The 13,675-nt window shown below is 39.1% G+C and overlaps 1 protein-coding gene across 1 annotated transcript in view; it reads left to right on the forward strand.

Annotated features, from left to right (window-relative positions):
- The window catches only part of CHN1 (chimerin 1), a 93,295-nt gene that overhangs the window by 40,802 nt on the left and 38,818 nt on the right, over positions 1–13,675 (forward strand). The window contains exon 7 of the mRNA XM_062498217.1: positions 5,755–6,043. Coding sequence (XP_062354201.1) covers positions 5,755–6,043 — 289 coding nt within the window. The remainder of the gene's footprint in view (positions 1–5,754; positions 6,044–13,675) is intronic.

Below are 13,675 nucleotides of genomic sequence, written 5' to 3' on the forward strand. Positions count from 1 at the left end.
ATTTTTTTTTTTTTTTTGATGATAATGAGGGTGGTGAAACACTGGAACAGGTTGCCCAGAGAAGTAGCAGGTATTCCATCCCTGGAAAAAAGCATTGGACAGGGCTCTGAGCATCCTGGTCTAGGTTAAATTGTCACTGTTTATTGTAGGGGAATTGGACTGGATGACCTTTAAAGGTGCCTTTCCAACCATTCTTTGTCTCTGTGAACTTAAGCCCTTGCAGGAAAAATTGCTCTAAGTGAAACAAAAGTGAACATGTTTGAGCATTATGCTGTGGCTCTTTTCTCTCCATAGTACACAATCACAGTGGAATTCCTGCTACATTTCTGATGTTGTTCTACTTCAAAATATACCAGAAAAACTATATCATATGTGACCTAAAATTAAAATGTCTTAGACTAAAATTTGTGTGCACATTTTGAAGTTTGCTGAGCAGACAGTGGTAGGGTTGATACCTTAATTTAGATTAATTGAAACACAGTTCTATTTTAAAGTAATATGAAAGCTCTCTGTAGCACTGAGTCACATGGTAAAATTAACCTTCAAAGAACATTTCTTTCAAAGTTTTGGTAAACATTATTTATGTATTAGGAAACTGTGAAAGCTAGTAACATTCCTGCTAGTAACTTTTCCAGATTATCTTTAACCAGGCAAGCTGGCATAGGTCTCCAAATATTGCTGTCATGTAAAGAGAAGACACCAGGCTTTTAATATGTTCCCATGTTCATGTAGAATTCAAATGTGTCTTAACCACTAGCCACATGGAACTTAACCAGTAGGAAGCATGGAACTTTCATCAGGTAGAAAAAGCAGTAAAGCATTGCCCAAAACATTGGTATTGATTCTGGTTCAATCACCAAATCAATCCCAGCAATTCATATAAGGTTAAATGGAATAAGGCATGTAAGCACAGTACTACAAAGTAATGCATCTGTTCAAACCAAGCAGATTATTTTCAAATGCTTTCCTCTGATCAAGAACAGTAACATTTACCTGAAGTGTTAAGTGGTCTTACTGCATATTAATACCATACATACAGTACTTGATCAGCTGTCATTTTTTTCAAAATTTTAAGATGGTGAAAATCATCTGTTAATGCTAAAATAATACATGGAAGCAAAGGAATTATTTTCTAATTTTGTTAGATTTATTTGTGAAATGCTCTGTTGCAGATGCCAAGGGCTGATAACACTTTTTCTTCGTTGTTTTCAGCAACTGTTGCCTACTGCTGATGCCCTAGAGCAGATGGTTTGCCCCTGACAGTGCTTATGATCCACAGGGAAGAGCCACTGCTCTGCTTCTCACTGCCTGCTGTTGGCACACTGTTTATGAAGTATTGCTTTCTGCCTTGGACAAGGAAGTTTGGGCAGTGATGTCTTCATCCTCAGCTGAGAGAGACTGCTGGGAAGCTGTGATCAGTGATAGCATACGAGCTCTGAACTTTTTGGTTTGATCCAGGTCAGGCAGAGGGAGTCAAAGGTTGTGTCTGCATTGGCAGGGGATAGACACGTTGCAGCACCAGGTCTAAGATCTGTTTTCCCTTTTGAAGGATGCCATGCTTCTTCCATGCTGAACTCAAGTATCATGCACTCAGCATGGGTGTTAGCAGGTTTTAGGGATAACTTTACACTGGATTAATGTTCACCAAGCAACAGTCAGCTAGCCAGTACTGCCCTTCCAGGTGGCTTGGGAAAACTAGCCATAGTGACTGTACTCTGTCACCCTTCCCAGCCATATCAGCAAGCATTTTTTTGTCTCCATTTGTATCAAGCCCTAATGCATTTGATTTCACTTGTATGCACTGTGTTCTCGTAAAATACTGCTCAGGTTTTGAAAGCTATGTTATTTGTCAGGCAGGTATTCTGGGAAGTTGGCGAGTTCTGAAGTTCCCTGGCCATCTTCAGAAATCTTGTTGCCAATGAATATTAAAAAAAAAAAAAAAAAATAAAAATTAGCTGCTTTCAGGAGCTGGAGACCTTCAGGGATAATTGAGTAGAAGAGGTTTTGGCTGAATGCAAGGCTTGTCTTTCTTTGACAAGAATATGGGCCAAAAGAGAATCTGTGGAATAATTTGTTTTCACTCCCAAAAAACACAACATGATTAAGAAACATTTGTGACTGCAAGACTCCTTCTATTCCTGTGGCTTTTTATGGAGTAACAAGATTCTAGTCGTACGTGTTGGTTGAGAGTTTTCAGAAGACAGAACTGAAATTCTGGCACCTAATTTTAAGAAAGACTTCTGCCTTCTGGCTGCAAAACACATTAAGACTTTCTCCAAGGGAAGATGAAGTCCAAGTGACCTTTAGGCTCAGACTTAAGTTCTCCCAGCTCTGTGTATGAAGTTGCTTGAAACTAAGGTGGACAGGAGTAGTCCTGAGGGATATTAATTTGTCATTTGGTTGCAGCTATGCATTCTAAACAATGCCTGGGTCTAGAAATTCTTCTCATCATAAAATAGCCTGTGAAAGTGGTGAATAGCTGCTGTACAATACTGTATGTGAACTATAAAATTCATCTTCTCAGATGGCAAGAGAGAGTGTCTGTGCTCTCAATCCTCCCCTCAGTTCTTTATTATCCTTTATTACCAGCCACATTTGCTCTACCATTTAATACATTTTCCCACGTTATCTACTCTGCCCCACTGGCAACCAGAGGAACTAGACAGAGATTGGTTTTCAGAAACTTGGAATAAAAAAAAGTCTTTCATCTGTAGTCCTGCTGCTTGCAAACAAATGCATGGTGGATGCAATGAGACTGTTTGACATGTCAGAGGTCTAATTCTTTTTCTTGGAAAAACATCTAATGTTCCCCTGTATAAACCAGAAGAGAACATACTTTATCTGAGTCCCACTTTCTACTTACTAAACAAAAAACAGCTGGTACGAGTATTTGCCTTTAGGAGGAGAGCATCAGGAAGTTGAAATATCAAATCTTGGCTCTACTTAGTTGCCACGGTGATATATAATTAACTGGGCTGCAGGAATGTTACAGAAAGTAAACATAAAGAAACAGTCTTGCTAATGGAAAAATTTAAACCATACTTGTAAGTAAGACTGAAGGCTGGAGATTAAATCTTTATTAGTAGTTTCCAATTGAACACGTATGTTTGTTTTTATATTGTAATTTGATAAAAGTAGTGTCATTGTGTGGTCAGGAAAAAACTTAAATGATATTGAAAGAAATGAAACAGGATTTTGAGACACTTATTGTCAGTACAGTCTTTGCAAAACACTGGTGTTTCATCGATTTGTGGGGATTTGGGGGGTTTATCTCCTTGTTACTAGTAGGACTTTGCTTGAAAACCGGTACCTTTCTCCAGAATATATCCAATTAGAAAATAACAGAGAAACAAAAATTATTTAGAGCAAATGGGAGATTACATAAAGGGAAACCACTCATCTCTTGGAAGCTCTATTCCTTATACTATCTCTCAATGGCACATTTCATGTGCAGCAGTCTGAACAGATCCACAGCATAGGGGCTGCTCAGTAAAACATAGCTGGGGTAGGAGGGTGCACCTTCTGACCCTGTGGAAAGGCAATTAATCTTTTAAGGAGTTCTGTTTGTTTTCTGCATTGGTCATCTTGTTCTTCAGAACAAGACTTTAGAACCAGACTGGTTCTTCACAGCAAGACTGGTTTTAGACTTTGAGGGATGTTGCTAAAACCAAGACACTGTGTCTACTTGGTAACAGGCCTTGCAATGCTTTTCTGTGCCTTATCCTCTCTTGATAAAATTCTTTTTCTTCTAGAAAACTAAGAGCAGTAACTGACTTCCAACTTGCTTAAAACTCTGCTTTAACTAGTCAGAGCAGATGTTACTGACTGGAGCAGCAGTTTACCTGCATCTCTTAATGTACATAATTCTAATGTATATTGTCATTGAAGGGCCATTATTCTTCACCTTCAAACTTCTTTGGTTCTCCCAGTGAAGTGAGAACCATCAAGGTGCTCGTATGTGCTCAGTGTGCATTATTCCCACTGACCTGAGCAGATGACAGTGAAGGTTGCTCACTTTGGCACTGCAAAGTGCTGAGCACTCTTGGCTCATGAGGACTTCTCTGACAGTCAGGGGAGTATAAAGAGGACATCTCGTGGTCTAAGCTTGTTTGCCATACTCCATGTTGAGTATGAAGATGCCCTGAAGGCTGAATACATCCACCCCTTCTGCTCTAACTTAGGACATTATCTTTCTACTTTCTGAATGACTTGTGTTCACTCAGAACTGCATCTTGTGATGAAATTAGCATTGGATAAAAATGTATTTCTTTCTGTCATTTTGTAATTTCTTGCATTTGATTCAATGAGCTTTTAGTTGGTTTGGCATAAAAATATGCATGGAAGTACCAGTTAATCTTCAGGAAAATGCCCACGTAGTTCCTACACATTGCGTCCTTTTTCCTTACTGAGCAGGATGCAGATTCCATTTACATTTGAGTGTTATGTAGAAATAGCAGCTTCTGAAGCTGCAGTCACTGTCAGACTATTGATAGGGCAATGGGAAGGTTTGGCATTTTGATGTAGAAGAGAGAAAAAAAAATATGGATTCCAGAACTGTTTCTTTTTTGTCCATATTTGCAAGAAGAATGTAATATTTCACCTGAGGCAAGGTCTAAAATTAAGCTTTCCCCCGTTTGGTGAGGCCCCACTGAGAAGAGGAGCCACTTGAGCAGAGTATCATTATTTACTGTGTTCCTTAACATCTCCAATGAAGCATTTGATTGTAAAGTGAAACCAATCCATCCTTTCAAATTTAGTTCTTAATACTTATTTGCACATCTGACCTCATAAAGGGGCCCAATACCCTTGCTGCTGTCTGACCAAGGAACAACACTGCAGTGAGCTGTGAAAGCAGCTTCTTGCCTCCATCTTCTCCACAGGAAATGTTGCCAAGTGCAAACACTAGTGTGTTTTCATATGTTTAGACTGCTTTGAGGCAGAAAATGGTTGCGGGTTCTAAGTGCAGTTTTTAAAAATATGCTACTGTTCAGGTAAATTCAGCATTCTTATGGTTGCTAAGAGCCTGTCTCAAAATGCTGTTCCATCCTGATGCAGAATGGCTGCTGCTGGATAGCTTTCGTGTTATATATCCTGTATATTACAAAGATTTGCTTGAAGCTTGGGACTTAACAAGCACAACACAGAAGGACTTTTGTACAAAGCTTGAAGAGTTAGTCCTGGGCCTTTGGCCAGGAATAAAAAATGCTTGCCCTTGTGCCATTTTGTCCTGTGCTGCTCCAGTTCTGGCAGCAGTTCTGCTTCAGTGTAATTGTTGGCACTGGAGCTCAGCTGAACCTTGAATGGCCTCTTCCTGCAAACAAGCAGGGGAGCAGAGGTCTGAGACAGCATCAAAACTCTGTATTGATCAGCTGTAATAGAGGACTCTATTATGAGAACTCTTCGTATCAGAGCCAAGCAAATTGACTACAGCGATAAAGTAGTGAGGCACTAAAAAAAGCCATAAAGAGTGTGAAGTAATTTTTCAGTTTTTCCATAGATAATGGAAAGGCTAAAAGAATACAAGAACAAACAGCTCCTTCAGGGACAGTAACTGTTTTGGCTATCTGCAGTTGTTGATCTCTCCTTCCTATCTGTGCTAAGTAGTAGTTCCCCAGCTTGGCCGGACCAGACCCAGAGCACAGTCACAGCTTTAAGTGATAAAGTGTTTTTAATTGTTTGCAAAGGCTTGCTTACTCTTATTGATTCTGCTTACTGTTCTTTAAAAAAAACAACTTTCCCATTTCATTGAGGCAGATTTGGAAGTCAAACCAGAAACTTCAGACTCTACTACGATGGAAAACACTTTGTTGGGGAGAAACGTTTTGAGTCCATCCATGACCTGGTGACAGATGGATTGATTACTCTTTATATTGAAACGAAGGCAGCTGAATACATTTCCAAGATGACAATTAATCCAATTTATGAACACATAGGATATACAACCTTAACCAGAGAGCCAGCACACAAAAAGCATATGCCAGCCCTGAGAGATGAACATGATGGCAAAGAGTCTACAGGAGAGGATGAGGTAGCAGAAAAGAGGGTAAGCAATTGTTAACCCACGCTTTTTTTTCTGTTAGACTTTTTATTTTGTACTTTTAACCTTTACCCTCCACTATAAGTACTAAAGCTCTCTGTAGCTATTTAGTCTACATAGTTCTTTCCAATGTTACATTAACAGTAATATTTAAACTGCTTATAGAGTTTTGTAATGGTATGTTTTGCATATTGCAAATTTTCATTATTTGAAGGTTAGCTGTTTGTCATTGTGATTCTTCAGGTGTTTTTATAGTTATGGATGTTACCATAAAGCCACTGCTTTACTTCAAATGGACAAAGAATACTTAATCTTAAAATTGTTTACAGTATATAAGACAATTGCATTTTATTTCTTAATATATTCAGCTTTACCCAAACAAATGCATTCCATAATCTATTCAACAGTCTGCATATAATGACAGTAAAGTTGTCCACATTGTAAATAAGACTGTTCATTAAGTTGATAAAATGTTAAAACATTTCACTTGGCTAAGTTCAGCCTGTCAGAAGCTGATAGAGCTATTTTTGGCCTCAGCCAGACTTACAAAGAGGGATTGCTCTCTTCAGAGAGTTGCAGTATCAGCTGAGAAATAATTGCATCCTGAATTATAGAAGAAAAATGAAGAAAAAAGAAATCAGAACCAGTGAACATAAAAATATTAAAGGAGGTTGGGAATGTACTGGGCAGACAAAGCAGCTGCCTGAAATTTCATTTGTGTTTCAGAGACTAAACATAAAAGGAAACCATAATGTAAATTCCATTGTGTTAAATGAAATACTTTGTTTATTGAAGATCTGACAAATGAAAGTCTTTTATAAGTTATTTTTACATGTCTGTAGGTGTTAATGCATGTGTCATAGCCTGGTATGTTTCCCTATTTCACAAAGTTCAGAATGATATACATTAGAACCATCTAATATGCTTATAGTGCATAGAAGAAATGCTAACCTTAGCTGGGATCTTTTGTCTCTCCAATCAGAAATATGTGGTTTTAGATTTTGTGGATGTGGATGAAAGGTCTGACTGACAATTTCCAACATACATGACTACTACAGTGAAACTAAGCTCCATACAGAGTCCACAGAGAGGGAGGCTCATAGCTTTGGTCCTTCAAATCCTCCTTCAGCAGAATCTGTCATTCTGCACTGAATTTGCTGAGAGATGAAGCACCCCAACTTAGCTTAAAGTATGAATCTTTACTGTTATCAGATCGTTTTGACAAAAGAAATACTGCTGGGGTATTGAAGCTAGCTGACCACATTTAATATCCAATTTCTTGCTTGTTAGGTACCAGCAGTAGAGGATGAGTTATCACTTACCAATTCCTGACAGCTGCTGCTTCCAGCCTGCTGTTTCAAAAGGATTTTTTTTTTTTTTTTTGCATATTATCATATGCAAAGCCTGGGTAAAAATCTTCTCTAAGTCTTCTGGAAGTCACCACTTTGGGTTTCTGTGGTAAAATTAGCTCTTCCTGCATTTAGAAACTTTCAAGTGACAGCAGAACTCTGTTCTGTTACATTTTTTAGACTGATGAAACAGTGTTCATCATAAAGGGATTTCTATGATTAGTATTGCAGAATGCTGTTTTTTCCATGGATTACATTGTGCTATGTCACTCACCAACAAGGTATGCATACTGTTTTGAAACATTTTTCATTAAATAGTTCAAGGACTATTGAATATTTCTCAAAAATTGAAATTTTATGTGGAAAACCTTTAGACATGTAATCTCAGCATCCCACTCTCTTCATCTGGAATTTACAAGTGACTAAAGCCACAACAGTAGTGGTTCAACAGTAGTGGTGTTTTCAGTCCTGAAGCCCAGGTTTTAATACTCTTGTTTATTTTGTCTTGGAACTATATTGATGTGAACACCCAGAGGCACACAGACATCACAGGATAATTGAATGTGGAGATTTCAATTTACTTTTTGAGTCATTGTCCTGTTGGGATTGTCATCTGGAGCTGCACGGGGACAGTACAGTGTGATCTTTCTCAGTGTGGAGTGGCTCAGAGGTCACATCTTGGCTGTCTTTGCACCTCTCAGGGTTTTGGTGGGAAGATGGCACAGATTTTCCTGCATGTCACTTCACCCAACAAGTCTCCAAGGAGAGTAAGGCATTCAGCCCCATGACCAACACCTGATCCCACTAGCAACCTCAGCATTTGGAACAAGCAGCCATTTATAAATAGGTCAAGTAGGTTTTTTTTTTTCTTTTTGGTGGCAGGGGTGGCAGGTTGATTCCTGTTGTCCAGTATGAAGAGAATATCATTGAATTGCAATGAACCAAAGAAAATTGTTCAGAGTTTAACAGGAAAAAAACATTGATGATCCAAGCACCAAGACCTGTGTGCCCATTAGCCCCACGGTGAGGATGAAAATTTCCTCAGTGTGTACAGCATTTGGCAATTAATGCATCTTTATCAGGTTTGTAATGTAGTCATGCAGATTCTCCCTGCAGTGTATGCTTCTTCCTCTATAAAGAGAGAAAGAAGTCTGGGCCTTTAACGTGATCATCCTGAGCCAAAATATATTCCCAGATTTGCAGACTCTGAGGCTGTTCAGATACGAATCTAAATTTTGTGTCTGTGACTGTTGCCCAATCATGTGTGGGTGGTGTATGGAATATAAGGCCTTCAGAAGGAAAGAAGAGAGACAAAAACACAGTCAGAGGCTGTGGAACAGCTGGTGGGAATGGAGTCTCACTTTTTGCCATGGAAACTGGGCAGCTTGAGAATACATCCCAAGCTTGAGAAAGAAATATTAAAGGGCACTCACCCAGTCTTCAGTTTGGAGTGGGGCAGTGGCAGGAAATGCTGCATTTTGTGTTAGATGTCTCCCAGCAGGCACTTGTAATACTTTATTTGTTCCCTGCTCTTTTCTGTAATTAATGTGTGGCAGAACAATTCAGTATATGTTGGGTGACACTTTTCATTTGCAATATATTAAAAACAAGCCCTAGTAAAGGGGAAAGATTTAAAGACTGTAAGGGATGAAAAGTCAAAACTTATGCAATCATTAGATAAGCACTGTAAGACACAAATTGCAATACTTGTGAGTCGTGCAAGAGACCATATTGTGGTATGATTTAAGGTGCAATTTTTATTGGGAAAAGCATGAGAATATAATCCACTGCACAGCATGTGCTTCACTGATTATGAGAAAGGATATGACTGCATACCATGTATAAGTATACATTCAAAGTTAAAATTCCTGGTTAATGTTTTAATACTTTTCATAACCTATGAAGGAATTACTAAATAGTCGAGAGATAACTGGAGGAGGAGAGACTGAAAATAGGAGAGTGCTTGTCCTGCTCCAATGTCCCAAACAGACTTGTTAGCTGTTGTGCTGAAAAGGTGATGCTGGTTCCCAAAACAGTCTGCAGGTTGTTCCAATCTCAGTTGTGGGGCCATCGTGGTCTGTGTGTTAAGAGGGGGCTAAGAACGTTTTAAAGAGGGTTTCCCATGTGGATTCAATCTGTGTGACCTAGTGTGGAAGTAGAAATAATACCCACTATCACAAGATTTAGTATTCTTCCTGTGCCTTGAATAATGGTGGGTCTCTGAACACTCTCTACTCTTAAAGGCAATTATGGTGTTAGAGCAGATGACTTGATTCAGTTAAACACCTTATAAAAATGGTAGCTCTCAGAAATTGGTAAATATCTAGAAACATATATAAAAGTCCTTCTTTAAAGCCCTGCATTTTTTTTTTTTTCATTTTGACTTGTTCTTGATTTCTTTATAATATACGTAATGTGTAAGAAGTTGTATGAATGATTGATTCAAGATTTAGTATTTGCTATGAAAAAAATGAAATTATTAGTTGTGAGTTACCCTGTCTTTAAAAATGAAATGCTGGGGTAAATGCTAGGATAGCAACTGAATCACATCTATTCATGTTTACTTTGGTAATATGTGCTATTTCTTCAAGAAACTTCAATGGCTGCAAATAATTTAAAGACCCTTTCTAGGCTGTACTACATTCCATTCAATTTTAATATAGATGGAAAGAATTGAGAGAAGGTTTGTGGCAGCAGTCACAAATGTAAATTTCTTTTCAAATGTACAAACTGTACAAATGTACAAATTTACAGATGTAAATTTCTTTTCCTATTTTCAATTACCTTAGTTGGTGATACCATTTTTTCCTCTATAATGAAGAAGGCTGATTTTCTGCAGCTCCATGCAAGGAGATCTGAAAATGTAAATCTGTGTAACTATAGTAGGAAACATGTTTTTGCCTCCAAAGATAATCCAGCTCACAAAGTTAACCGTGAGCTGTGTACATTTCTAATAAATTCCTAACAGACCCCACATACAAAATCAAGGATGATACTTTCAAGTGTTTGCAGAGGAACCGGTCTTACTTTCCAACCTTAGACTGACACTTTTACATTTCCATTAATGACACTACTACTTTTCTACTTCTGCTTGCAGTCAAATCTGTTAGTAAGATCTGCTTAAACCTTTCCTTCACCACAGCTTATTTTATCTTCAGTGACAGCACATGAGAAGCTGTAGCTGAGGAAGCTGCAGTTACTGTCAGCAGTACAGGCACCCTTATTGAGGTTTGAGATAGAGGAAGACAGCTTGGACTGACAATGTTTGGTGCCATTAATGCCAATTCTGGAATTGATAGGGGCTGAAAAAAATAAAACCAAACACCTGGTCGTAATAATCAGGGAAAACAAAGTGTGCTTTGAGAGCTGAAGCAATCTTCACGCTGAAAGTTGTTTGAAATATTTCCATTTACTTGAATTAACTTAAAAGATGGGTGTATAATGTACACAACATCTAAACAAGCCATAGCTGTAACAAGGGTAATGATGAAGCAGTAATGTTTTTAGAAGTGCAACTAATGAGCGTTTACCTTAAAGTGCATTTAAAGATGCAGGATACTGAGCACTGAAGAATCCCATGGGTTAACTAGAGGAGATTGTCAACACTTTTCTCACAAATGTTCCTTTCCAGTCCCTGCGCGGGTGTCCATGACAATCACTCTGTAACTTTAATGTAATTTATAAATAAAACATAACTCTGTGGAAGGCAGAAACTTCTATTTATTTCTTCTGGGTTTAGCCCATCTTTCAGCAGAGACTTCAAAGCATGGACAATTTTGTCAATTCCAAGAAAGTTCTTAGCAGGATGAAAGATGAGTTTATTTTTTAGGTAGCTGCTCCAGCATATCAGCAACATTGTGCTCAGAAGAGATTGCCCCAGCTTCAGTCTTCCTCATCCTTTCCTTTCTGCATTTATGTTGGTGGGGAACCAGTGTCATGTATGGTATTATATATGGCATGTACAGTCCAAACTAACACTGCAAATGGTTATGATGCATTTTTTACAAACATATATATGTGTGTAAACCATATATATATATATATATATATATGGTTTTAACTTAACCCTGTGTTTATTAATACCCAGGAAAAGAGAGCTAAGTGCACGTATTGCCCAGTATACAGACGTCAGCACAAAGAAAATTCTTTTCTCCAAACTTCAGAGTGCTTTTTCTACTTATAATCACCAAGAGTAACCCAAGCATTTATTTGTGTTCATTATGGCAGTAAAATTGATTCACTAAAGAAACTCGTATAAACTGATTTTGTTTTAAGATTCAGAGCTTCCAAATGAAGCATGCACTTTGCTAATTTAAACCCCAACTGTCACATGCAGAATATCTAGTTTACTCTTATCAGTATCTCATGCTTATAAAAGATAAATTAGGAAGCAAAACTTGTTTTTTAAGGGTCTTTAACTGGACCTCCAGTTGTTAAACACTGTCCCATAACTCTCCAGTTTCTCCCATAGTTCTCTCTCTTTCTTCTTCTGTTGGTTCCAGCTCTGGTTCATGCTCAGTTCACTTGCAACCTGCAGGAATTGCCTCCTGGCTGATTCCAGTGAGCCCTGCAGGACTTGCCCGCCTGCCTCTGTGTGTGTGTGTGTGTGTGTGCACCTCCAGAGCACGTTCATGTAATGCTTACAGCACAATGTGGGGGCTAACATGAAGGAAAAGCTGTGTGCTGGTGTTGGTAGCCCCATTGCATGTTGCTGGTCCACTATTACAAGGGTCAGAGCAAACAAGGCTCCACAGCCTGCCCACAGTGAGGAGTGCCTTAGGCCAGCCTAAGAAACTGCACCTCCTGTTGCCATGCTACTCCTGTAAAGGTGTTCTGTGCTTTCTGAAGGTAAACACAGCTGAGGATCAGCATCCTGCTTCACCCTTTTGTCACGGGTGCAAGTCACTTCACTGCTTGCTGAGGTGACCTTTCAAGTTTTTTTCTGCTTTTTCAGCTACGTGTGGCTCTTTTATGATCTGACATGTGAGATGTGTACACAAAGATAAAGTCTTCAGAAAGTTTGGTGTTAAATTATACTGAGACAGGCAGCTGCCCTGTGAAATCAAGTGGGGCTAGTTTTTCAGACTCACACATCAGACCCTCAGCAGAAGTGTGATGAGTAATTACCCTCAGCATATGCCCTGTGCCTGATTGAGCCTTTGTAAGATGAATAGTGTGCAGAACTGTTGAAAAGGCTGCAAAGCAGTACAGTTGCTGTGCAATTAACTCTCAGGTATAATGCTTGTGTTGTTACTGATAAAATGAAGCCATTAGCAGTGAGCAAACTGTTACTCTTTTAATGTTTCTTGGTGGTGTGAGGTCAGTCAGTGTGAAGCCCTCACTTCAGTTCTTTTCAGGGATTTTAATGCTTGGTGGTTTGGTTCTGGCTACATTTTTAATGCCCTTCAAAAAGTATTGTATAGCCCTAACCTCTCTTACGTGTACTGGCAGAAATTTCCTCCTTTTGTAACTCGGATAGGCTAGTCCAAGAAGAAATGCAAGGGAGGGAGAGAGGACTCTCCCTTTGCTCTTGAAGAGTCACAGAGGATAGCTTTCTTTGGGCACTCTCCAGGGCGAGAACGAGTTTTCTCACCCTAATGGACCTTAGAAGTTGGGACATAGAAATACAGAGGTCCAGCTCAACTCCAGAAGACAGTGGAGAGCTGTTGTGATTTCAGTCCTAGCATGCTGTAGGAGTCTGCTGCTGACCTTCCCTATGGGCCTTACACTTGAAGCTTCCAAAAAGGCCAGCTAGAGGTATGTGAGGAAGCCACATAGACACATATAGGTAAATTGCAATCTTCTTTCCCCCTATTTTTAAAAGACCTCTGTAGCTACTACCCTTGACCTTTATGCCTTCTCACATCTGAATAATCCATGCAGTGGCCGCAGAAGGGAAAAGGTGGTTCTCTCTCAGAGCAGCCTCTAAAGCAGGTGTGTGGTTCTGATTTATTGCTTGTGCTGAGAGCTTTCTGGATGGTGAGGGACTGTGGTGGGTTGCTAGCTGGCAGCTCCCTTGTTTGTTGATCTCATTCCTTAGCTGTGTGAGTTTGGGGTTTTTTTTTTTTTTAGCCCCTCCTCCCATCTGGCATCTCCTAATTATTTTCTATTACTAATCACTTCTACAGGAAACAGACTGGACTGTTGAATTAAAAACCCTATAAAAGGATAATTTTGTTATTTACAAGTTTCTTACCTCACTTAAACTTTATAACGTGACACTGTATAGCTGGTGATAATCACCTTGGGCTATGATTGTGTCCAGTCTCATAAACTGGGCAGGGTCAGG

This window comes from Cinclus cinclus, chromosome 9 (genome assembly GCF_963662255.1).
Source record: "Cinclus cinclus chromosome 9, bCinCin1.1, whole genome shotgun sequence".
NCBI lineage: Eukaryota > Metazoa > Chordata > Aves > Passeriformes > Cinclidae > Cinclus > Cinclus cinclus.